Source organism: Cervus elaphus, chromosome 2 (assembly GCF_910594005.1).
Source record: "Cervus elaphus chromosome 2, mCerEla1.1, whole genome shotgun sequence".
In the NCBI taxonomy this organism is placed as follows: domain Eukaryota; kingdom Metazoa; phylum Chordata; class Mammalia; order Artiodactyla; family Cervidae; genus Cervus; species Cervus elaphus.
This window is the reverse complement of record NC_057816.1, coordinates 11,619,559-11,645,526: the sequence shown is the minus strand read 5'-3', so window position 1 is coordinate 11,645,526 and position 25,968 is coordinate 11,619,559. Positions and strand designations below refer to the sequence as shown.

Below are 25,968 nucleotides of genomic sequence, written 5' to 3'. Positions count from 1 at the left end.
ATGTCTTTCTTTTCTCCTTTCACTTTTGCTTCTCTTCTTTCTTAAGTTATTTGTAAGGTCTTCTCAGACAACCATTTTGCCTTTTTGCATTTCATTTTCTCGAGGAAGGCTTTGATGTGGTATGTAGACATCAAAAAACAAGGATAATTGCATCCAGTTCCATTACTTCATGGCAAATACATAGAGAAACAATGAAAGCAGTGACAGACTTTATTTTCCTGGGATCCAAAATCACTGCAGATATTGACTGCAGCTGTGAAAAAAAAGACAGTTGCTCCTTGGAAAAAACTATGAAAAACCTTGACAGCATACTAAAAACAGAGACCTCCTTTTACCAGTAAACCTCTGTATAGTCAAAGCTTTGGCTTTTTCCAGAAGTCATGGGTGGGTGAGGGAGTTGGACCATAAAGAAAGCTGAGAACCAAAGAACTGATGCTTTTGAACTGTGGTGTTGGACAAGACCCTTGAGAATCCCTTGAACTGCAAGGAGATCCAACCTGTCCATCCTAAAAGAAATCATTCCTGAATATTCTTTGGAAGGACCAATGCTGAAGCTGAACCTCCAATACTTTGACCACCTAATGGGAAGAACTGACTCTTCAGAAAAGACCCTGATGCTGGGAAAGATTAAAGGCAGGAGGCAAAGGGGAAGACAGAAAACGCAATTGTTGGGTGGCATCAACAACTTGATGAACATGAGTTTGAGCAAGCTGTGGGAGTTGGTGATGGACAGGGAACTCTGATGTGCTGCACTCCATGACATAGAAAAGAGTTGAGCATGACTGAGAGACTGAACTGAGCTGATGTACATAGGGCAATCAGGTAGCAAGCAGAAGTCTTTGGGGGAAGGTAGAAGGAACAATTCCTGGATAGCTGACAGTGATGGGTCGACAGGCTGTTTCAAGCTGGAGAAGCTGTATGGAAGCAATTCTATGCCAGGTGGAGAGAATGGTAACAGAAAGGCAGGGCGGCAATGCTGGGATTTCTCAGAGGACAAGATCCCTGTTCTATTAAACTTTATCCAAGCTCAATTTTGTTAAATGATTGGAAACATGAGTTTTGTTTTGGAAGTGGCAGAGCAATATTCAGTGGAAGCACTGATGCTGAAGATGAACCTCCAACATTTACACCATCTGATGTGAAGATCCAGCTCATTGGAAGAGACCCTGATGCTGGGAAAGACTGTAGGCAGAAGGAGAGGGACCAAAAGAATGAGAAGGTGAGATGGCATCACTGACTCAATGGACATGAGTTTGAGGAAACTACACAAAATAGTGAAAGACAGGGAAGCCTGTTCTGTTGCCATATGTGTAATCACAAAGTGTCAGACATGACTTAGCAACTGAATAATACCAATGAGAACAGAGGGTCCAGTGAAGCCTCTGGCCCTGGTGGGAGTGGAGAAAGATTTAGGTGGAAAGGGAGTCTTCACATTCTCTGGTGCATGTCCTTGAATCCAAGGCAAGGAGCACAAAATATTGAATGTGTTAGGAAACTTTTTTTTTTTCCTAAAAAAACAAAAAACTGTTTTCTGCAGGAGTGAGAGATTTGACTGAGTTTGTCCTCCAGATTTTACTGCGGGATGTGGAAGGAAACTGGAGTGGGCTGTGTCTGCAAAAACCAGGTGACCAGCTGCTGGAGGGTGAGGCATGTGGTAAACATTCTGTACTAGGTGGAAAACTAATCTAGAAAAAGTCTCCCTTCTGGAGTGTACATGCCAATGTATCACTTTGTTGGAGCAATTCACTTCCGTGGTGTTTTGGGGCAAGCGAGAAATGCACCATCAGTGACTTGCTTTTGTCAATTCCTGTGGGTAGTTAGATGACTCAGTGTCTGGTTACTTCACTGCATGGTTGAATCATGCTTGGGAAAGAAAACTAGATGAGGTCCACACATATTTCGTCATTAAACACCAAGCATAGGAAGGTTTCTATGGCAACTGTAGGTAATTTAAACATGAGGGGACAAATAGGGACAGTTTCATTTAACAGGGTGAGATTGGACTGTACAGGTTGCCATAGTTGTTGCTATGACAAGTAGCTATAATAGCTACTTGTTGCTATGCTGCAGATGTGGGAAACTGATGAGAGACCAAAAGCTTAACAACTCTCCTTGCAGTGTAATTATAGGCTAGAAGTAGTTGACAAGGAAAGGCTGACAGGTAAGGCTGGGAAGGGAGTAATCTGAGCCAGTAATCATTAGCTCTTGTTGGAACCCAGAAAACAGAAGCATCGCTTCAGTCAGAGTTCTGTGTCATGGTTCAGAAATAGAGGTCATTTGGCTTCAATCATTATTTAGCCTTGGGGATGGCAGCTATGACCTCTAAACACACTTGCTCCTTGCAAGGAAGAAAGACTATGAAAAACCGGGATGGTGTATTAAAAAGCACAGATTCACTTTGCTACAGAAGTCTGTAGTGTCAAAACTATGGTTTTTCCAGTAATCATATACAGATGTGCTATCTGGACCATAAGAAGGGGTGAATGGCAAAAAAACTGAGATTCTGAACTCTGGTGCTTGAGAAGATTCTTGAGAGTCCCTTACACAACAAGGAGATCAAACCAGTCAATCTGGAAGGAAATCAACCTCTGACCCCTGCTGTCTCAGCTGAGGCATCTACTGAGGGCCTCCAGGTGGAAAGAATGGATGCTTCCACTGCAAAAGTGCCTAACCATGGCAGCTCCAAGCAAAGAGTTTGTAACTCCACCCCTAGAGGAAGCTCAGAAAGGCTGAAGGCTCTGTGTACCCTGGGTCCCCGATACTGCATTGCATTCTCCCCAGTAGCATTGGAGGCCAAGAAAGGGGCATTCTGGGCCCTGGAGGAGGGGGATGGCTCAGAGATCCACTGGGGCCACCACTTACCAAGTAGACTGGAAACGACAGAGCAGGCATATGTGGCAGAGAGCTGGTGATTGGGGTTTGGGAACAAGAGGGAACCAGCTCTGCAAGACCTATCTCACCCAAACTACCCTGGAGGAGAAGCCGAGTGATAAGATCATCTGAGATGGGATGAAGAGAGTCTATTTCATTACCCCTTAGAATTCTTCTGAATGAGGAGGTGGTGGAGTTGGTGGGTCAACACAAACTCTTCCATGGCCTAGACCATCCCCAGTCGCTCTACTTGGGGCTGCCTCTCCCCAGCTTCAGTCATGCAGTTCTGGAGGAAACTGAGAATCGTGTGTGCTGCTGTGTCAGGGCCAATGACCATGTAAAGCCAAACATAGGACCCCATGGCCCTGCCAGGATGGCTGATCTGGGGCTGTACAGGTGACCTGAGGTGGGCCATTCAGAGAACACCCTTGATCTCTGATGGCTCTGAGCTTCTTTCCTTACTAGGTGATGCCTTGGGGATATAAAATCCTAGGGCAGGTAGCTTGGACTCCTACACTAGGTGTAGAAGCCTTAAGGAAGGAAGTTGTCAGGCTAAGACCCCCCAAAAAAGAGGGAAGGGAAAGAGGGAGGGTGAGAAAGAGAGAACTGAAGACTTCTGATTTCTTGGGTCCAGTCACTGAGATCTTTGTATTTGCTCTGATTCCTGTGTCCTGGATTCCCTGAATCATTTCAATGAGTCTCCCTTTTCCTTGAAGCCGGTTAGAGTTGGGCTCCTCTCAATTTTGGATCAGGCTTGGTTCTAGATCCTTCACTCCCAGACACAAACAGAGGCACCCATTTGTTTCAACACCATTATGAGTGAAACCTTTTATTCTTTACTGAGAACAGGGTGTGCAGATCACCAAATACAGTTCATCAGCATCCTGGGCAGGAGTGCCCTAAGTGTGAGTGAGTGTGTGTTAGGAGTGGCCTTACTGATTCCTGAATCACTCCCAGCGTTTACACTGCCTGTGCCAGGCCAATCCTGTCATTTCCTCGATCAAAGACCGAGAAATACTGCCTCAGGAAGACGTCACCCAGGATCCAGGTCTCTGTAGATGTACTCAGTGGGTTCTCTTCAAAGGTGATATAGCAGTCATCATCAGAATCCTGGGGGAGTCAAAGACACACCAGTCAGCTTGAGCCCTTATTGGCAACTCCCCCCAATATCCAGACCGAGCACCATTCATAGTTTTATGTCCCTCTTTTGGTATGTATCAAATGGTTTTATGAGCAGCAGGGGATGTGAGAGTTCATCCAAAATCAAAAAGGGCCCGAACATATGGCTGTCATGAGGAAGGGTGTGGTGCGTGAAGGACTGGGAGTTGGGGAAACAGTGGAATGATAAACAACAAAGTCCTACTGTCGTGAGTAAGGAACTATATCAATATCCAGTGATAAACCACATGAAAAAGAATAAGAAAAAGAATACATATATTTTTATGTGTATAACTGAGTCACATTGCTGTGCAGCAGAACTTAAGGCAACACTGAAGATCATCCACACTTCAATACAATTTTTAGAAAAGAACAAAACTGTCCCCTGGTTCTCCTCACTCCCTGTTTCTTTCCTCCTGACTCCTGCTCCTTGTTTTCTCTACAGAGAATGCAGTTTCTCCTCCAGCATCCCCATAATCTAAACTTTATTCAAAGAAATTTTATTTTGTATTGGAGTATAGCTGATTAACAATATTCTGAGTTTCAGGTGGAAAGTAAACAGACTCAATTGTATGTATCTATGTATCCTGATCCCAAAGATACCCCTCCCATCCAGGCTGTCATATAACTGAGCGGAGTTCCCTGTGCTACACAGTAACTCATTATTGCTTATCCATCTTAAATATAGCAGTGTCCACAACACATTCTTGAAGACTTCACTCAGGAACTCTGGGAAGCCTCCTTCAGCCCACACTCACCCTCTTTGGCGACTCCAGGCTTGATTGGGTAACGTACTCTGGTTCCCCATTCCCACCAGTCAGTCAGTAGCCCTCATCACCCTTAGTAAGTCCCCAGTGCCCCAATGCAGAGCACCTTGGGATGCCATTTGCATGGAATCCAGTGCAGTGTTGCCTAGAACCAGGCAACCCTCCATATGGCTCCATGAGTTTGTGGTTTTAGAACTCCTGAAATTCCCTCTGTTCCTCAAAGCCTTCTTTGAGCCCATCAGTCTGCTATGTACTCCCACAGGGGGCTGACATGAAGCCTCCACCCTGTGCCGGGGTGAGCAGTCACTGTGTGCCCTTTATTCACCTTAGTATCCAACATCCCCACAGAGGGGTCAGGTACCCCAATTCACAAAGTGGGCACCTGGCCAGAGCAAGAGGAAGAAGCAACCGAGATCTAGGCGGACCATGTAATTTATCATCCAAAGCAGGAAAACTGTGAGAAGGGAAGGGAGACTGTTAATTTATGATGGAGCATCACACTGGGATTGTTCCCAGCCATTCTCCTTGTAACATGGCCTATCTCAGGGACTGCTAGTGCTGACTTTCATGTTCATGCACCTAAGGGTTCATATTGAACTGAAGCTCTCTGAGGACTGAAGCCCTCAGGGTTCCCCTCGCCTTGTGACTCCCACCATGCCAGCATGGTGTGGCGTCTCCACATTTATTTCAGGATGATCAGTGTCCCAGACGGCCCTTTACTCTCAAGTGATTGGTTCTGTGGGAGGCTCTGGCCCAGCCACAAGGCTCAGAGCATCTACAATGGTGTGACATGGCCTGCAAATGGCGCCCTCCTCCCAGCAGAAGCCCAAGGGTTCCTGCAAGCTCTAGTTTGAGAACCAATCCTCAGTATTGTCCCCTCACCATGATGGCGTAGGCTTGAGCTGGCACTGGGTAGTTGATGCCATTGATGGTGAAGTCAATAGAGGGCAGGGTATTGACCACAGAACATGGAACGTAGTGCTGTTAGAGAGAGAGGGAGAGAGGTTGGCCATAGACATCTTTGTTGTATGTGGAACTGGGAGTGACCCTGGGGCATAACCCTTCACCTCCGAATCCTGTGGCATGGCACCAATGAGCCTCAAGATGTTACTGATCAGTCTTCTTGGGCCAAGTATTAGTGACGATCCGGTGTCCAAAATGGCCTCACAGCCGCCATTACAAGCAATAACGCTTCTGTTCATGGAGATGCTGAGAAACAGTGGAACAGGGCGGGCATAGAGGTCACTCTGATCTCCCCAGAACTGCCCCGTTCCCGACTATCTCCTCAACAGACCTTTACCTCTTTCCCTGACTCTCTGCATCTGCTCTCGACACGGCACCTCCCTTGACATCCTTGAATGCAGTACTAGAATACACCAGGATCTTTTGTACCTTGACACAAGCTGGTTTTCCTTCCTAGAAGACTCCCCTCCCCTTTGACTAGCAAATTTCTTCTCATCTTCCAGATTCCAGCTTAATTGTATTGTTTACAAGGAAGACTTTACCCCAGTGTTTATCAGTCTCCTGTCTTGGTCACTCTCTATAGACCCTTCCTCACGTCTAGCATGTACCAAAGTCAATTCACTAAGTGTATGTGTCATTTCTGTGCATCTGCCTTCTTAGATGTGAGGGCAAGATTTATTCTCATTGCCTCCCTAAAGTGCCTGGCACACAGTGGATGCCCAATGTTTGTCTGCTCAGTGAGTGAATGAAGACTGAAAATAATGATAAACATCCAGAGAGCTGTATCTGGTGGGGAACAAATAATGGGTTGAACACAGAGTGAAGAAGGAGATTCACAGGGGAAGCAGATTCTCATAGTGGTGGGAGAGAGGAGCTCCTCTGGGAGAGGGTGTCTCCCCGCACTGCTCCTACAGCCAGCTCAGACCCTGAGACACTGGCCAGGAAATACATGACTAGCCTACGGAAACTCCAAGGGACAGGTCAGCTTTTGTCTGAGGGTATCACACAGAATCCTGTCTTTTATTGCCTCTTGTCCTCAGGTCACCCCTGGATCCCACCTTCATGATTTTCTGTTATAGTCCCTGCCCTACTGTATGCCCAGGGACTTGGGGTGTCTTTTTTATTAGTTGCTTTCACATCTTAAGACTGCAGCCAAACTCTCTCCACTGCTGGGTAGCTTCTCCATAAGGAGACCAGTTGTCCCCATTTGCTCAGGACTTGCCCTGTTTTTAAACTGACATTTATCTGTACTGAGAACTTCCTTGGTCCCAGGTAGCCCTGGACAGTTGGTCATCTTATAATGCTGTCCAAGCTGGTGAAATCCTCCCTGATCCTGCTCACCACACTGCAGAGTCCTCTGACCGTGCTCCCCACCTCACAGGGCAGTGGGTGCAGCCCTCTCCCAGCTGCACAGACCTCTCTGGACCCTGTGAGGACCCTGGTCAGAGCCCTGGTCAGGAGGCCTGGGGATTATGAGCCCATGACTGTTTGTGTATCTATGTGCTTGTGTGTTTGTATGTGTCTCTGTGTGTGCTTCTGTGTCTCTGAGTAGCTATGCAAGTTTTGCATGTTTTTATATGTCTCTATGTATGTTTATATGTGTCTGCTTGTGTGTTTCCATGTGTCTGTGATTCTGTCTGTGTCATTGTGGGTGGTATATATGTCTCTGTGGCTATTTGTCTGAGAATCCATTTGTGTGTGTCTGCCTGTGTCCATGTACAGTAGTGGGAGCATTTTTTGGGCTGACCCTCAGAGGGAGAGGCTTACCGGTCCATGTGGACACACCATTTGTCTGCTTGGATCAATGGTACCCAGTTGAGTGTTCCTTGGTAGTAGGATTTATCCACCCCACCAAACATCACCACACTGCCCTCTGGCTTGTTCCTGTAGAGAGAAGACAGCGGAGGTATCCTTGGAGGACGGTAACAACAGCATTGTCTGAGAGCTTGTCTGTGCTTGTCTACGCATCAAGGCACTAATAAGGGCCCCATCTACAGATGCAGAAATCGAGTCTAGGAGCAATTGAGAACCAGACTGAGGTCGGTTACTGGCTAATAAGTGGCACAGAGGAGGTTAGAAGCTGAGTCACCTGGCTGGGCTCCACCCACTGTATCTTCTGAAGATGCCTTGGACCTCCTGTGACCTAAGTGCTCAAACACCTTCAGAGGACAGGGTGCTGAAGCATTTTGGCTTTCCCCTTGTCCACTTTGTCATTTTTCAAGAATATCAAGGCCTGGGAGTGCTAACGGTGTGGGATCAGGTCACCCAGAGTTGGCTCCACTGGCCTGTGACCTCTACTGTCCAAAGGGACCCACACTCAGAAGGGATTCACATCTACTCTCCCTGTCTTGAAATGCCTAATATTTCCTGAACAAGGGATCTCACAATTTTGTTTTGTGTCCCACACTTTCATTTTTCACTGGCTCTTGCAAATTGGGTAGCTGGTCCTGGGCTTGCAGTGAAATGCTAATGAGGAAGGAAAGCTACCCACCATCCTTCTCCTTCCTTCCTTATCAAATTAATAAGCAATCCTAATGTCTTTTCCTTCAACTTGTTTCCTGTTGCCTTCCATTAGTTTTCCTCCTCACTCATCCCCCTAGACCAAGTTACTGATCTTGAGCCTAGGAGTAGAGTTGTGTTCCAATAAAACATTATTTATAAAAGCCAGTGGTGAAGCCAGGAAGGGCCCTGGGGCCATAGTTATCTTGGATTAGATTATCTCTCAGGATACTTCTTTATTAAGTCTTCTATAAATTTCCTACAACTGAAAGCAAATTACACCTCATTTGGAGAAACAGATTGTCCATCTCAGACTTACTTGCTCAGGTAGAAGGCAAAAACAGGCTCAGAAATGGCACCTTGATTCTTCAGGTTGTCAAAGATGGGGATGCCTCCCATGTGAGACATGTTAGGGTAGCTCAAGCCCAAGATGCCATCAAAAGGTATTTTCTCAAACCCAGATTGCTCCATGCTTAGACCGAATTGCTGGTCAGTACTTACAAGGTCCCCAATCTGTGGGAGAGAAGAGTGATCCCACTTACAGACACGTGAAGTGGGGCTAGGACTGGGCTGGGATGCATTGCCATTAGATCCTCAGAGAAGAACTGAGGCTGGGCTGTGTCTTTGGTGGACCTCAGACAGTTAGATCAAGCTGGGAGGGGGATTTGGGTTCCATTTGTGAGAGGCTGTGAATTTTAAAACATGTGCCCCTCTGAAAAACACCACTTGGGTGAGTCAAATTTTCCTCATGACTTCTGTACAGTTGGGGCTACCAAGAGTCAGGTCAGGTACCATCAGTGGCCCCTTGTGGACAGAAGGACCCAAGAGCAATGTAGCCTTCTCTTGCATCACTGACCTAATGATAGGAATGGACTGAATTCTCCGTAAGGTTCTGTGGATTATGCATCTGTCCTGGAAGACAGAAGCTGAAAACACATTCTTGCTTTAGAGACCTATGAAATTACTGCCTGGGGAATTCACTTTCGGGGATATGTGTGTCTTTGTGTGAGTGTGTATGAGAGAGAAAGAGAGAGAGGGGAACTACTCAAGTACTTTGGGGGAGGCAGGCCATAAATTTTGTTGGACTCTCAAAGGCCCCCTAGAGTGAGAACTCATTTATCATGTCCCCTAACTTCTCAGGCCTCCAGTTTCCCAGTCTGGATACCTGAAGCCCTTGAATGCCTCCAGGGTCCCCAGATCAGTTTTATCCTGTCCCCAAACATCCCACAGCAACTTCAGTCCTGAAAAGCCAGTCGAGCTCCACTGTTTACCACATGTGTCTACTCAGCAAGGCCCTTGATGTCTGCAACTCAGTTTCTTCATAGATCACATAAGCTAATCAGAGTAACTGCTGTGAGGGGTTGTGGCAGAACTAAAACAGTTATCACCTGAAAGTTCCTGGAACAGTCTGAGAATATAAAAGTGGGTCCTTTTTCCCCTCTTCTTGCTCCCAGCAAAATGAACCTTGAACTGCTCATGGGCAGAGAAGCTGCAAGTCCCCATCTCAAGCCACTCTCTGGGTTAGGTAATCTGTGTGCTCATGTGTCACCACAGGCACTGCCTGCCCAGGGACAGGATCCTGTGTGTAAGATGGCCAATATCTATGGGAGTTAGGCTAGGAAGGGTCCTGCCAGAAAGTCCTGCATCTGGTTTGCAAGCAGTGGTCACTCCATTGCCAGTCCTGACTCAGCATTTGTTACACTGTTACCCGAATGGTGTCACGAGCAACAACTCCCTTCATCCTCCCAGAATTGTATTCGATGCTGAAGGTCTTATTGGTAGGCCGGTAGGTGGAAGACTCAAGATGTCTGAACAAACTTTGAGAAGCTGCAGACACAAGAGGTAAGTGTCATCAGGTGCCAAGGGTGCAAAACAGGGTGGCAGGGCAAGGGAAAGATGGTCTGGGTACAGGTTGTCTGTACTCACAACAAAGACAGCTGGTGCAAAAGACAGAGTACACCCACAAGTCAGATGAGCCAGTGTCAAAGAGAACCTGGAATTCCTGAGGGGGTGTTCCAATGGTGATGTTACCCACATAGACCATCTACAGGGAAAGGAGGGAGTAGGTTAGTGCAGAAATGGCTACCCTCTATTCCCACACTCATGCCTCCCTCTGGATGTCACATATCCCTTGAGATCACTTTCTAACCATCGTGTAGCTCACTGACTTTGGTCATAGAGGTGCCTGCATTTGATGTATTTTTCCTGTGCTACATGATATGCAGGATACTGACTCTATGACCAGGCGTTGAAGTGGTACCTCCTGCATTGGAAGCACAGAGGCATAACCAGTGGAACTCCAGGATCACTGGACACCCAGGGAAGTCCTGGTGCCTTCATTTGAGAAGCTCTGTAGTCTCTTCAAACGCAGCCTTAGCGCCCCCTTCTCCAGGAGGTCCTTCTTGATCAACCTCTGCCACTCCCTCAAAACTCAGACCACATTCAATCAACACCACACAGGCGACCCTTTCATTTGACATGTATTTACTAATATGCCTATCTCTCAGGCCAGCATGAGCATTCTTGAAGACAAAATAAGCCCTTTTTTTAAATCTAAAAACAGTAACCACAGTGTTAGATACTTATGGCCTTACACGGAATACAGGTTCAGTAACATTTTATGGGTATGGTTCTTGCTTCTATGGAAACTGAAACCCTCTGCCTGGGGATTCACAATTGCTTTGCCGTTGGTTCTACCAATTGATCAGTGACGGTTCACTCTTCATCTGTAACTGACTGACTCACTTATTTCAGAAGGAACAATCTCCCTCAAACTAATGACGCATCTTTGACACAGAAATGGATATTTACCTGCCACCTGGGAATTGCCAGGCCCAGTCACAAAGACCAACAGTTGAGGATGAAAGTGTGTTCTCCTCTGGGTGGGGTCCCTGTTTTCCAGTGGTTCTGCCTCCTGCAGGAACCCCAACTCCACCATCCCACCTGGTTCCTCCAGATGAGCCCCGGTGCTGGGCTAGATCACCAGGGGGCGCTGTGGAGCACCATCCTCCAAAAATACTCACATCCTCGATGTTTCTCAGGGGGTGAGTAGTTATATTTGAGCCAGGAGAAGAAGTCAGGTACAGTCTGTAAGCATGTTCCTTCAGGAAATTTTTCAGCATAGTTTTTTCACTGTGGGTTTTTCTCATCATCTTCACTCTCATTAGAGGTATTCTTTACCGAGCATTTGACAAAGAAAACAGAGAAGCGACAATTAGCTGTCAGTGTTCAGGTAAAACTGTCGTTGTAATGGCCCTGTGTATTGTCAAATAATTTTTATGAGGCACATTATCAGAATTTTATGCACATACCATGGCAAAGACATAGGTTTGGTTACAGGTTCTGTTCTGCAATCTGGGATAAGCCATATGACCATGTGGTGTCTCCGCCTCCCCCTCGGTAAAATGGTGGAATGTAACAATACAAACCCTCCAAACAGAATATCTTGGGGATAAGTGAAGTGATGGGTATAAGGTACCTGATAAATAGGAAGTCTCAACAATGACAGCCATTAGCATTGCTGTTGCCATCCCACTGTATCCTTCTCACAGAACCTCAAGGAAGGAGGTAGAATGGGTCATTTATGCCCTTTAACAAGGGAGCAATTTGAAATGCAAGAGGTTACTGAGTTGGTTGTGGTCACACTGCTTTTCAGATACAAAACTGTGTATGAAACAGTGTATCTTTCTCCAAGTTGAAAGAGAAGACGAAGTTGAAAGAAGAATCCAGGAGATAGGGAACAAGTTAGGGAAAGGTAGAGGCTCAAGAAGGAAAGATGAGTCAAAGGAAAAATTAAAAGAAAACAACACAGAGAGAAATACATTCACAGAGACTTCCAAAGAGATTGCGAGGTAAATGATAGTGATACAGAGAATCATACATAGACATATACACACTGAAGTAGACAGGGAACAAAGAGGACATGTTGAATAAAATGTAGAAAACTGCTATTCCACAGGACCACACCTACATCTGCATAGACTGTGCACTGAACTGCGGTAAGGAGTTGCATTTTCAATAGGTCATCACTGGACCCCCAGGGTTGTGCAACCATGCAAATTCACACTAAGACCCTTGGGATCCACAGTTCCTAAAGCAAGGCACCTATCAATAAGTAAGGGTTGAACTTTAAGACTGTCAGGGAAATAGTCCATTCCCATCTAAACCTGATGGGTGGAAGAATAATCAGATGAAAAGAAAAATCAGAGCAAGGAAGATGATGCAGCTTACAGTCCCCATACTTACTTGACTATGGACTCTGAGAAGGTCACCAGCCCGAGGAGCACAAGCCACTTCATGCTTCTTTCCTGGCTGCAAGTACTCAGGGAAGTTCGGGTTCTTAGCATGTAGTGGTGACCGGGAGCCCCTAGTTATATATGCTCTGACCTACCCTAGTTTTCCCCTTTATGCCACTAATAGATCTGATAAAAACCCAAAGCTTTTGATAAAATCTTTTCCTTCATCAGTGTCCGTGGCGAGTGGACTTTGAAGCTTCTCAGAATACAGACAATCGAACTGTAATCTCTTCCTTTAATCTTGGCTAGAAAATCTACCTGATCTGCGTGGACATCTAAGAAGACAGAGAACCTTGCCTACTTGGAGAAAAATCTGCTAAGAACATCGTGAAAATGGTAACTAGGGGCCATACTCGACATTCATGGTTTCATGTCATCTTCCTAGCCACTTCATGAGATATGTATTGCTGTCTTCATTGCAGAGGAGATTGCTAGGAGGATAAGTTGTCAAGTGGCAAAGTGAAGACTTCAGGGACAGCCCAGGAACATACAACTGGCCTTGTATATTGGGTCAAATGGCAGAGATCCAGGGCACCTGTGATGTCAGTTTCCATCAAAGATTTAGGGCAGAGCAGTACTTCAGTTGCATGGGTTTCTGTATTGTAAGAAATGTCATATTCATCCACAAGATATTTTATATCATCCAACAAACACACAAGGAAAAACTGTGTGCTGGGTTCTGGGTTAAAGGCTTCAAAGACAAAGTTGATCAAGTCAAAAGTAGTCTTTATCTTAAGAGAGCTAGTAGTCTAGTTCTCACAAACTCATGTCCCAGCAGGCAAGAGAAATGATGATAGGACTAGGTGGCCATGCTGGACCCTGTGCAGCACAGGCCTGACCACTGGCAGCAGCCTTCCCTCACTTCAGCCATGCTGGAAAGCAGGCCAGTCGGCCATGTTTTCAAGAGAATCAGATGGTTGGATGTTTATGTACAATCTACTGATTGTAATGTTAGCAACTATTTTTTTTCCCAAAAAAAGAATGGGAATGAAATGTCCACAACAATGTGCTTGAATCAGAGTTCAGTCTCTGCAGGTTTTTATTTCTAGCCTAGACTTGGGAGTGCAGTGGGAACAGAGAGGAATTTAATTCAAGTTGGTTGATTTAAAAAGAGACTGAATGCATATTGAATATGTTTGTTTCATTTCTATTTATAAAGAAAAATCATCAGGGACATACAAACCAACAAATTTAACTGCTGAAGATAAATGGATATATTGCTGATATAATTTCCCCTTTAGGGTCTATACCATGAAAACTTGTATAGGCCAAAGCAAACATGCAAAGAAATAATTTTGAAAGGTCTTACCAATCAAAGAAGACAAAACAGCTGTGGCAGCCAAAGTAAAGACAATGGTGTTTAATGACTCATCCAGGACTCCCAGGGCCTATTCAGCATGAGATCTATCCACAACTATCCCTTGAATACAACAGAAGCCTCTCCTGTCGCCAGATGTATGTAGGTGGGGCACTGTGTCTTGATCCTCATTTTTGCATATTGTTTAAATTCAGTTTTGGTGGTTAAATTCCAACAGGGAGAATATGACGTCACTGAAAAGTGACACACATATATGGCCTTTGAACTATGGCCTTTGAACTATGGCCTTGAAGAAGACTTTTTTTTTTTCATTTATTTTGATTAGTTGGAGGCCAATTACTTTACAAAATTGTAGTGGTTTTTGCCATACATTGACATGAATCAGCTGTGGATTTACATGTGTTTCCCATCCCGATCCCCCCTCCCTCCTCCCTCTCCATCCCATCCCTCTGGGTCTTACCAGTGTACCAGCCCTGAGCACTTTTCTCATGCATCCAACCTGGGCTGGTGATCTGTCTCACCCTTGATAGTATACTTGTTTCAAAGCTATTCTCTCAGAACATCCTACCCTCGCCTACTCTCACAGAGTCCAAAATTCTGTTCTATACATCTCTGTCTATTTTTCTGTTTTGCATATAGGGTTATCGTTCCCATGTTTTTAAATCCATATACATGCCTTAGTATACTGTATTGTTCTTTATCTTTCTGGCTTACTTCACTCTGTATAATGGGCTCCAGGTGCATCCATCTCATTAGAACTGATACAAATGAATTCATTTTAATGGCTGAGTAATATTCCATAGTGTGTATGTACCATAGCTTCCTTATCCATTTATCTGCTGATGGGCATCTAGGTTGCTTCCATGTCCTGGCTATTATAAACAGTGGTGTGATGAACATTGGGGTGCATGTGTCTCTTTCAGATCTGATTTCCTCAATGTGTATGCCCAGGAGTGGGATTGCTGGGTTATATGGCAATTCTAGTTCCAGTTTTTTAAGGAATCTCCACACTGTTCTCCATAGTGGCTGTAGTAGTTTGCATTCCCACCAACAGTGTAAGAGGGTTCCATTTTCTCCACACCCTCTCCAGCATTTTTATTGCTTGTAGACTTTTGGATAGCAGCCATCCTGACTGGCGTGTAATGGTACCTCATTGTGGTTTTGATTTGCATTTCTCTGGTAATGAGTGATGTTGAACATCATTTCATGCACTGTTAGCCATCTGTATGTCTTCTTTGGAGAAATGTCTGTTTAGTTCTTTGGCCCATTTTTTGATTGGGTCATTTATTTTTGTGGAATTGAGCTGCAGGAGTTGCTTCTATATTTTTGAGATTAATCCTTTGTCTGTTGCTTCGTTTGCTACTATTTTCTCCCATTCTGAAGTCTGTCTTTTCACCTTGCATATAGTTTCCTTTGTTGTGCAAAAGCTTTTAAGTTTAAATAGGTCCCATTTGTTTATTTTTGCTTTTATTTCCAATATTCTGGGAGGTGGGACATAGAGGATCCTGCTGTGATTTATGTCAGAGAGTGTTTTGCCTATGTTCTCCTCTAGGAGTTTTATGGTTTCTGGTCTTACATTTATATCTTTAATCCATTTTGAGTTTGTTTTTTTTTTGTATGGTGTTAGAACATGTTCTAATTTCATTCTTTCACAAGTGGTAGACCAGTTTTCCCAGCACCATTTATTAAAGAGGCTGTCTTTTTTCCATTGTATATCCTTGCCCCCTTGTTGAAGATAAGGTGTCCATAGGTACATGGATTTATCTCTGGGCTTTCTGTTTTGTTCCATTGATCTATATTTTTGTCTTTGTGCAAGTACCATACTGTCTTGATGACTGTGGCTTTGTAGTAGAGTCTGACGTCAGGCAGGTTGATTCCTCCAGTTCCATTCTTCTTTTTCAAGATTGCTTTGGCTATTCGAGGTTTTTTGTATTTCCATACAAATTGAGAAATTATTTGTTCTAGTTCTGTGAAAAATACCGTTGGTAGCTTGATAGTGATTGCATTGAATCTATAGATTGCTTCGTGTAGTATAGTAATTTTCACAATATTGATTCTTCCAATCCATGAACATGGTACATTTCTCCAACTATTTGTGTCCTCTTTGATTTCTTTCTTCAGTTTTTTATAGTTTTCTATATATAGCTCTTTTGTTTCCTCAGGTAGATATACTCCTAAGTATTTTATTGTTTTTGTTGCAATGGTGAATTATATTGTTTCCTTAATTTCTCTATCTGTTTTCTCATTGTTAGTGTATAGGAATGCAAGGGATTTCTGTGTGCTAGTTTTATATCCTGCAACATTACTGTATTCACTGATGAGCTCTAGTAATTTTCTGGTAGAGTCTTTAGGGTTTTCTATATAGAGGATCATGTCATCTGCAAACAGTGAGAGTTTTACTTCTTTTTTTCCTATCTGGATTCGATTTTTTTTTTTTTCTGCTCTGGTTCCTGTGGCCAACACTTTCAAAACTATGTTGAATAGTAGTAGGGAGAGTGGTCACCCTTGTCTTGTTCCTGACTTTAAGAGAAATGCTTTCAATTTTTCACCATTGAAGATAATGTTTGCTGTGGGTTTGTCATATATAGCTTTCATTATGTTGAGGTATGTTCCTTCTATTCCTGCTTTCTGGAGAGTTTTCTTTGTCATAAATGGATGTTGAATTTTGTCAAAGGCTTTTTCTGCATCTATTGAGATAATCACATGGTTTTTATCTTTCAATTTGTTAATGTGGTGCAATACATTGATTGATTTGCAGATATTAAAGAATCCTTGCATTCCTGGGATAAAGCCCATTTGGTCATGCTGTATGATCTCTTTAATATGTTGTTGGGTTCTGTTTCCTAGAATTTTGTTAAGGATTTTTGCATCTATGTTCATCAGTGATATTGGCCTGTAGTTTTCTTTTTTTGTGGCATCTTTTTCAGGCTTTAGTATTAGGGTGATGGTAGCCATGTCATAAAATGAGTTTGGAAGTTTGCCTTCTGCAAATTTCTGGGAGTTTGAGTAAGATAGGTGTTAGCTCTTCTCTAAATTTTTGGTAGAATTCAGCTGTGAAGCCATCTGGTTCTGGGCTTTTGTTTGCTGGAAGATTTCTGATTACAGATTGGATTTCTGTGCTTGTGATGGGTCTGTTATGATCTTCTATTTCTTCCTAGTTCCATTTTGGAAAGTTATACTTTTCTATGAATTTGTGCATTTCTTCCAAGGTGTTCATTTTATTTGCATATAGCTGCTGGTAGTATTCTCCTATGATCCTTTGTATTTCAGTGTTGTCTGTTGTGATCTCTCCATTTTCATTTCTAATTTTGTTGATTTGGTTCTTCTCCCTTTGTTTCTTGATAAGTCTGGCTAACGGTCTGTCCATTTTATTTATTTTTTCAAAAAACCAGCTTTTAGCTTTGTTGATTTTTGCTATGGTCTCTTTTGTTTCTTTTGTATTTATTTCTGCCCTATTTTTAAAGAGTTCTTTCCTTCAACTAACCCTGGGGTTCTTCATTTCTTCCTTCTCTAGTAGCTTTAGGTGTAGAGTTGGTCATTTACTTGACTTTTTTCTTGTTTCTTGAGGTAAGCCTGTATTGCTATGAACCTTCCCCTTAGCACTGCTTTTACAGTGTCCCATAGGTTTTAGGTTGTTTTGTTTTCATTTTCATTCATTTCTATGCATATTTTGATTTCTTTTTTGATTTCTTCTATGATTTGTTGGTTATTCATGAGCGTGTTATTTAACCTCCATATGTTGGAATTTTTAATAGTTTTTTTTTTTCCTGTAATTGAGATCTAATCTTACTGCATTGTGGTCAGAAAAGATGACTGGATTGATTTCAATTTTTTGAATTTATCAGGGCTAGATTTATGGCCCAGGATGTGATCTGTCCTGGAGAAGGTTCCGTGTGCACTTGAGAAAAAGGTGAAATTGATTGTTTTTGGGTGAGATGTCCTGTAGATATCAATTAGGTCTAGCTGGACCATTGTGTCATTTAAAGTTTGTGTTTCCTTGTTAATTTTCTGTTTAGTTGATCTATCCATAGGTGTGAGTGGGGTATTAAAGTCTCCCACTATTATTGTATTTTTGTTAATTTCCCCTTTCATTCTTGTTAGCATTTGCCTTACATATTGTGGTGCTCCTATGTTGGGTGCATATATATTTATAAATGTTATATCTTTTTCTTGGATTAATCATTTGATCATTATGTAGTGTCCTTCTTTGTCTCTTTTCACAGCCTTTATTTGAAAGTCTATTTTATCTGATACGAGTATTGCAACTCCTGCTCTCCTTTGGTCTCCATTTGCATGAAATATTTTTTTCCAGCCCTTCACTTTTGGTCTGTATGTGTCTCTTGTTTTGAGGTGGGTCTCTTGTAGACAACATATATAGGGATCTTGTTTTTTTATCCATTCAGAAAGTCTTTGTCATTTTGTTGGGGAATTCAACCCATTTACATTAATGGTAATTATTGATAAGAATGGTCTCATTGCCATTTGCTTTGTTGTTTTGCATTTGCCTTCATACAACCTTTCTGTGTTTCCTGTCTAGAGAAGATTCTTTAGCATTTGTTGAAGAGCTGGTTTGGTGGTGCTGAATTCTCTCAACTTTTGCTTGTCTGTAAAGCTTTTGAACTCTCCTTCATATCTGAATGAGATCCTTGCTGGCTACAGTAATCTGGGTTGTAGGTTATTCTCTTTCATTACTTTAAGTAATGCCCTGCCATTCCCTTCTGGTCTGAAGAGTATCTGTTGAAAGATCAGCTGTTATCCTCATGGGAATCCCCTTGTGTGTTATTTGTTGTTTCTCCCCTGCTGCTTTTAATATTTGTTCTTTGTGTTTAAACTTTGTTAATTTGATTAATATGTGTCTTGGGGTGTTTTGCCTTGGGTTTATCCTGTTTAGGACTCTCTGGGTTTCTTGGACTTGTGTCACTATTTCCTTCCCCATTTTAGGGAAGTTTTCAGCTATTATCTCCTCGAGTGTTTCCTCATGGCCTTTCTTTTTGTCTTCTCTTCTGGGACACCTATGATTCGAATGTTGGGGCATTTCACATTGTCTCAGAGGTCCCTGAGGTTGTCCTCGGTTTTGTTTTTTTTTTTTTATCCTTTTTTTTTTCTTTTTTCCTCTCTGCTTCATTTATTTCCACCATTTTATCTTCTACCTCACTTATCCCTTCTTCTGCCTCTGCTATTCTACTGTCAAAAACACACTCATTTATTGCATTATTCATTTTTAATTGACTCTTTTTTATTTCTTCTAGGTTCTTGTTAAACATTTATTGCATCTTCTCAATCCTTGTCTCCAGGCTATTTATCTGTACTCTATTTTGTTTTCAAGATCTTGGATCATTTTTATTATCATTATTCTAAATTCTTTTTCAGGTAGATTCCCCTTCTCCTCCTCTTTAGTTTGGCTTGGTGGGCATTTTTCATGTTCCTTTACCTGCTGGGTATTTCTCTGCCTTTTCATCTTATTTAGATTGCTGTGTCTGGGGTAGTCTTTCTGTATTCTGGCAGTCTGTGGTTCCTTTTTATTGTGGAGGTTTCTCCCAGTGGGTGAGGCTGGACTTTTGGCTTATCGAGGTTTGCTGGTTAGGGAAGCTTGCATTGGTGTTCTGGTGGGTGGAGCTGGATTTCTTCTCTCTGGGGTGCTTTGGAGTGTCCCGTAGTGAGTTTTGAGATGGGTCTATGGGTTTGGTGTGACTTTGGGCAGCCTGCATATTGATGCTAGGGCTATGTTCCTGCATTGCTGGAGAATTTGCATGATATGTCTTGCTCTGGAATTTATAGGCTCTTGGGTGGTGGTTGGTTTCAGTGTAGGTATGGAGGCTTTTGAATGATCTCTTATTAATTAATGTTCCCTGTAGTCAGGAGTTCTCTGGTGTTCTAGGTTTTGGGCTCAAGCCCCTTGCCTCTGGATTTCAGTCTTATGCTGCCAGTAGCCTCAAGACTTCTCTATCCATACAGCACTGATAATAAAATGTCTAGGTTAATGATGAAAGTGTTCTTCACAGTGAGGGACACCAAGAGAGGTTCACAGAGTTGCATGAAGAAGAGGAGAGGGAGGAAGGAGATAGAGATGAGCAGGAGGAGAAAAGGGGGGATTCAAGAGAAGAGAGACAGATCTAGGCAGTACTCTGTGCCCTAAGTGTTCTCCACAGCCCAGAACACGCACAGAGATTCACAGAATTGAATTGAGAAGAGAAAGGGTAGGGAGGAAATAGAGGTGCTCTGGGGGAGAAAAAGGAGAGTTAAAAGTGGGAGAGAGTGCACCTCCCAGAATATTGGAAATAAAAGCAAAACTAAACAAATGGGACCTAATGAAACTTAAAAGCTTTTGCACTACAAAGGAAACTATAAGTAAGGTGAAAAGACAGCCCTCAGATTGGGAGAAAATAATAGCAAATGAAGAAACAGACAAAGGATTAATCTCAAAAATATACAAGCAACTCCTGCAGCTCAATTCCAGAAAAATAAATGACCCAATCAAAAAATGGGCCAAAGAACTAAACAATTTCTCCAAAGAAGACATACAGATGGCTAACAAACACATGAAAAGATGCTCAACATCACTCATTATTAGAGAAATGCAAATCAAAACCACAATGAGGTACCATTACACACCAGTCAGGATGGCTGCTATCCAAAAGTCTACAAGCAATAAATGCTGGAGAGGCTGTGGAGAAAAGGGAACCCTCTTACACTGTTGGTGGGAATGCAAACTAGTATAGCCGCTATGGAAAACAGTGTGGAGATTTCTTAAAAAACTGGAAATAGAACTGCCATATGACCCAGCAATCCCACTTCTGGGCATACACACTGAGGAAACCAGATCTGAAAGAGACACGTGCACCCCAATGTTCATCGCAGCACTGTTTATAATAGCCAGGACATGGAAGCAACCTAGATGCCCATCAGAAGATGAATGGATAAGGAAGCTGTGGTACATATCCACCATGGAATATTACTCAGCCATTAAAAAGAATTCATTTGAATCAGTCCTAATGAGATGGATGAAGCTGGAGCCCATTATACAGAGTGAAGTAAGCCAGAAAGATAAAGAACATTACAGCATACTAACACATATATATGGAATATAGAAAGGTGATAACGATAACCCTATACGCAAAACAGAAAAAGAGACACAGAAATACAGAACAGACTTTTGAACTTTGTGGAAGAATGTGAGGGTGGGATATTTCAAAAGAACAGCATGTATACTATCTATGGTGAAACAGATCGCCAGCCCAGGTGGGATGCATGAGACAAGTGCTCCGGCCTGGTGCACTGGGAAGACCCAGAGGAATCGGGTGGAGAGGGAGGTGGGAGGGGGAATCGGGATTGGGAATACATGTAAATCCATGGCTGATTCATATCAATGTATGACAAAACCCACTGGGAAAAAAAAATAATAAAAAAAAAAAGGAAAAAAAAAAAAGTGGGAGAGAGTGATCAAACCAGTAATCACACTCCTGAGTAAAAATGGGTATTGAAGGTTGGATTCTTAAATGTCCAAAATTGATATCAAATACTGAAAAACAAATATTCAAAATCTATAGTAGTGATGAGACTCTTAAAAATACAATATTAAAGAAATTTTAATAAATATATATGAAGTTTGCTCTAAAAGTAGTGTACTTTTTTGGGGGGAGTAGGGGTAGGGGTAGGGTTAGCTCCAGGAGTTGGTGATGGATAGGGAAGCCTGGCATCCTGCAGTTCATGTGTTGCAACCGGACGGACATGACTGAGCGACTGAACTGAACTGAACAAAATGAGAACAAAGACTAATAAATCTAGTTGCATCAAGTTGGTGGCTAGCTATATATAACAACACATTACTTAAGTGGCTTTAAAATTCAGGCTTATGACTACATTCAGAGTGGAATATCTGTTAAGGAAAAACAAAAATACTGCCCATCAAAAACAAAACCAAAGAAAACCAAAAGAAACAAAGCAAAGAAATCTAAAACTATATTAAACAACTTCAGGTTAGTTCAGTCACTCAGTCGTGTCCAACTCTTTGTGAGCCCATGAACCACAGCTCACTAGGACTCCCTGTCCATCACCAACTTGTGGACTCCTCACAGACTCATGTACATTGAGTCGATGATGCCATCCACCCATGTCATCCTCTGTCATCCTCTTTTCCTCCTGCCCTCAATCTTTCCCAGCATCAGGGTCTTTTCTAATGAGTCAGCTCTTCGCATCAGGTGGCCAAAGTATTGGAGTTTCAGCCTCAGCCTCAGTACTTCCAGTGAACATTCAGGACTGATTTCCTTAGGATGGACTGGTTGGATCTCCTTGCAGTCCAAAGGACGCTCAAGAGTCTTCTCCAACACCATGGTTCAAAAGCATCAATGCTTTGGTTCTCAGCTTTCTTTATAGTCCAACTCTCACATCCATGCATGACCACTGGAAAATCATAGCCTTGACTAGATGGACCTTTGGTGACATAGTAATTTTTCTGCTTTTCAGTATGCTGTCTAGGTTGGTCACAACTTTCCATCCAAGGTGTAAGCATCCTTTAATTTGATGACAGCAATCACCATCTGAAGTCATACTGGAGCCCATAAAAATAAACTCTACCATTGTCTCCACTGTTTCCCCATTTATTTGCCATGAAGTGATGGACCAAATGCCGTGATCTTAGTTTTCTAAATATTGAGCTTTAAGCCAACTTTTTCACTCTCCTCTTTCACCTTCATCAAGAGGTTCTTTAGTTCTTCCTCACTTTCTGCCATAAGCATTGTGTCATCTGCATATCTGAGGTTATTGATATTTCTCTTGGCAATCTTGATTCCAGCCTGTGCTTCCCCCAGCCCAGCGTTTTCATGATCTAGTCTTCATAAAAGTTAAATAAGCAGGGTGTCAATATACAGCCTTGAAGTACTCCTTTCTTATTTGGAACCAGTCTCTTCTACCATGTCCATTTCTAACTGTTGCTTCCTGACCTGCACACAGGTTTCTCAAGAGGCAGGTCAGGTGGTCTGGTATTCCCAACTCTTGAAGAATTTCCCACATTTTATTGTGACCCACACAGTCAAAGGCTTTGACGTAGTCTATAGAAAGTATGTGTTTTTCTGGAATTCTCTTGCTTTTTCGATGGTCCATAGGATGTTGGCAATATGATCTCTCATTCCTCTGCCTTTTCTAAACCAGCTTGAACATCTGGAAGTTCATGGTTCATGTATTGCTGAAGGCTGGTTTGGAGAATTTTAAGCAATACTTTACTAGCTTGTGAGATGAGTGCAATCGTGCAGTAGTTTGAGCATTCTTTGGGATTGCCTTGCTTTGGGATTGGAATGAAAACAGACCTTTTTCAGTCCTGTGGCCACTGTTGAGTTTTCCAAATTTTCTGGCATATTGAGTGCAGCACTATAACAGCATCATCTTTCAGGGTTTGAAATAGTTCAACTGGAATTCCATCACCTCCACTAGCTTTGTTTGTAGTGATGCTTCCTAAGCACCATTTGACTTCACATTCCAGGATTTCTGGCTCTAGATGAGTTATCAAGACATCATGATTATCGGGGTCATGAAGATTATTTTTGTGTGACATTTTTTTGTGTTCTTCTGCGTATACTTGCCCCCTCTTCTTAATATCTTCTGCCTCTGTTAGGGCCATATCATTTCTGTCCTTTATTGAGCACATCTTTGCCTGAAGTATTCCCTTGATATTTCTGATTTTCTTGAAGTTATCTCTAGTCTTTCCCATTCTATTGTTTTCCTCTATTTCTTTGCATTGATCGCTAAGGAAGGCTTTCTCTCTCTCCTTGCTATTCTTTGGAACTCTACATTCAAATGGGTATATCTTTCCTTTTCTCCCTTGCTTATTGCTTCCCTTCTTTTCACAGCTATCTGTAAGGCCTCCTCAGACAGCCATTTTGCTTTTTTGCATTTATTTTTCTTGGGGATGATCTTGATTCCTGTCTCTGGTACAATGTCATGAACCTGTTTCCATAGTTCATCAGGCACTCTGTCCATTAGATATAGTCCTTTAAATCTATTACTCACTTTACTGTATAGTCATAAGGGATTTTATTTAGGTCATACCTGAATGGTCAAGTGGTTTTTTCCAATTTCTTCAATTTCAGTCTGAATTTGGCAATAAGGAGATCATGATCTGAGCCACAATCAGCTCCTGGTCTTGTTTGTAATGACTGCATAGAGCTTCTCCATCTTTGGCTGCAAAGAATATAATCAATCTGATTTTGGTGTCGACCATCTGGTGATGTCTATGTGTAGAGTCTTCTCTTGTGTTGTTGGAAGAGGGTGTTTGCCAAGAACAGTGTGTTCTCTTGGCAGAACTCTATTAGTATTTGCCCTGCTTCATTCTGTACTCCAAGGCCAAATTTGCGTGTTACTCCAGGTGTTTCTTGACGTCCTACTTTTGCATTCCCGCCCCATAATGAAAAGGACATCTTTTTTGGATGTTAGTACTAGAAGGTCTTGTAGGGGTTCATAGAACTGTTGACCTTCAGCTTCTTCAGCGTTACTGGTCTGGAAATAGACTTGGATTACTGTGATATCGAATGGTTTGCCTTGGAAACAAACAGAGATCATTCTGTCACTTTTGAGATTGCATCCAAATACTGCATTTTGGACTCTTTGTTGATTATGATGGCTACTCCATTTCTTCTAAGGAATTCCTGCCTGCAGTAGTAGATATAGTGGTCATCTGAGTGAAATTCACCCATTCCAGTCCATCTTAGTTCGCTGATTCCTAGAATGTCAATGTTCTCTCTTGTCATCTCCTGTTTGACCTCTTCCAATTTGCCTTTATTCGTGGACGTAACAAATCCAGATTCCTATGCAATTTTGCTCTCTACAGCATCGAATCTTCCTTCTATCACCAGTCCCATCCACAACTGGGTGTTGTCTTTGCTTTGGCTCCATCCCTTCATTCTTTCTGGAGTTATGTCTCCACTGATCTCCAGAAGCATATTGGGCACCTACCAATCTGGGGAGTCCATTTTTCACTGTCCTTTCTTTTTCCCTTATTATACTGTTCATGGGGTTCTCAAGGCAAGAATACTGAAGTGGTTTGCCATTCCCGTCTCCAGTGGACCACGTTCTGTCAGACCTCTCCACCATGACCCGTCTTTCTTGCATGGCCACACACAGCATGGCTTAGTTTCATTGAGTTAGACAAGGCTGTGATCGATGAGATAGATTGGCCAGTTGTCTGTGATTGTGGTTTCAGTCTGTCTGCCCTCTGATGCCCTCTCTCGGTGTGTACCATCTTACTTGGGTTTCTCTTACATTGGACACGGGGTCTCTCTTCACGGCTGCTCCAGGAAAGTACAGCCACTGCTCCTTACCTTGGAAGTAGGGTAGCTCCTAACCCCTGCCGGCCTGACCTTGGATGTAGGGAAGCTCCTCTACAATGTGCTTCTGCGTTGCCCTTGCAGCCGCCAAGCATCTGTGCCACCATCGCAGCTGTGGCTACCAATAATTCAACAACTTATTATTCCTGACATTGTCTCTGTTATTGTGAAAGAATCATATGTATGTTAATAGCTAGAAGCAAGAGAATAATTAAAACTAACATTCTGATGTAAGCCTTTCAGTGGCTAGAAAAAGAGGTTCACACATAACATAAAGAATTTTAATTAAAACCCTTTGTCTTAAATCTTGAACTGAAAGCTTAAGTTTGTACCAATTATATTCCATTTTATTTTATTTTCTAGGGAAAATGTATACTTCCTCCTGTGACCCCTGTAGCCTAGAACCAGGAAACCTTGATAACAGTGACTGTTCTGAGGTCTAACATGTAGCTTCTAAATATATTTCCCATCAGACCATCTTAAAGAGATTGTTGATTTCAGGACTGGGTCAAGAAATGCACAAAATAATCTTGGGAATCTTGAATGACAGGAAGCTGAGGGACTTCAAAGACCAGTGGGGACTGGACAGAAAGTTTAGGAATCCAAATGAAAAGGCCAAACTTCTACCAGATTGTTGGTCAGAATGATATTTCTGCTTCTCAACACACTGTTTATGTTTGTCATAGCTTTCCTGCCAAGAAGCAAACTTTTTCTGATGTCATGGCTGCAGTCACCATTCACAGTGGTTTTAGAGGATAAGATGAAGAAATCTGTCACTGCTT

At 42.7% G+C, this 25,968-nt stretch overlaps 1 protein-coding gene across 1 annotated transcript; it reads right to left on the bottom strand.

Annotated features, from left to right (window-relative positions):
* Positions 1-3,692: 3,692 nt before the first annotated feature.
* Positions 3,693-12,604, bottom strand: LOC122704753 (pregnancy-associated glycoprotein 1-like). Its single transcript, XM_043919706.1, has 9 exons — positions 12,504-12,604; positions 11,282-11,432; positions 10,185-10,302; positions 9,967-10,085; positions 8,578-8,771; positions 7,527-7,643; positions 5,864-6,005; positions 5,679-5,777; positions 3,693-3,981 (listed from the first exon to the last, which is right to left on the bottom strand). The coding sequence occupies exons 1-9, from the start codon at positions 12,602-12,604 to the stop codon at positions 3,832-3,834; spliced, it is 1,191 nt and encodes a 396-aa protein (XP_043775641.1). The 3' UTR covers positions 3,693-3,831.
* Between the last annotated feature and the right edge of the window lie 13,364 nt (positions 12,605-25,968).

Bases quoted from the DNA above. Each gene is read 5' to 3' on its own strand.
- LOC122704753 (XM_043919706.1), bottom strand. From the start codon at position 12,604: ATGCTAAGAACCCGAACTTCCCTGAGTACTTGCAGCCAGGAAAGAAGC. The intron at 7,644-8,577 runs GTAAGTCTGAGA...TTCTCTCTACAG, and splicing joins TTTGCCTTCTACCTGAGCAA to GAACAAGCCAGAGGGCAGTG. The intron at 3,982-5,678 runs GTGAGGGGACAA...TGACTCCCCCAG, and splicing joins CTCAAGCCTACGCCATCATG to GATTCTGATGATGACTGCTA.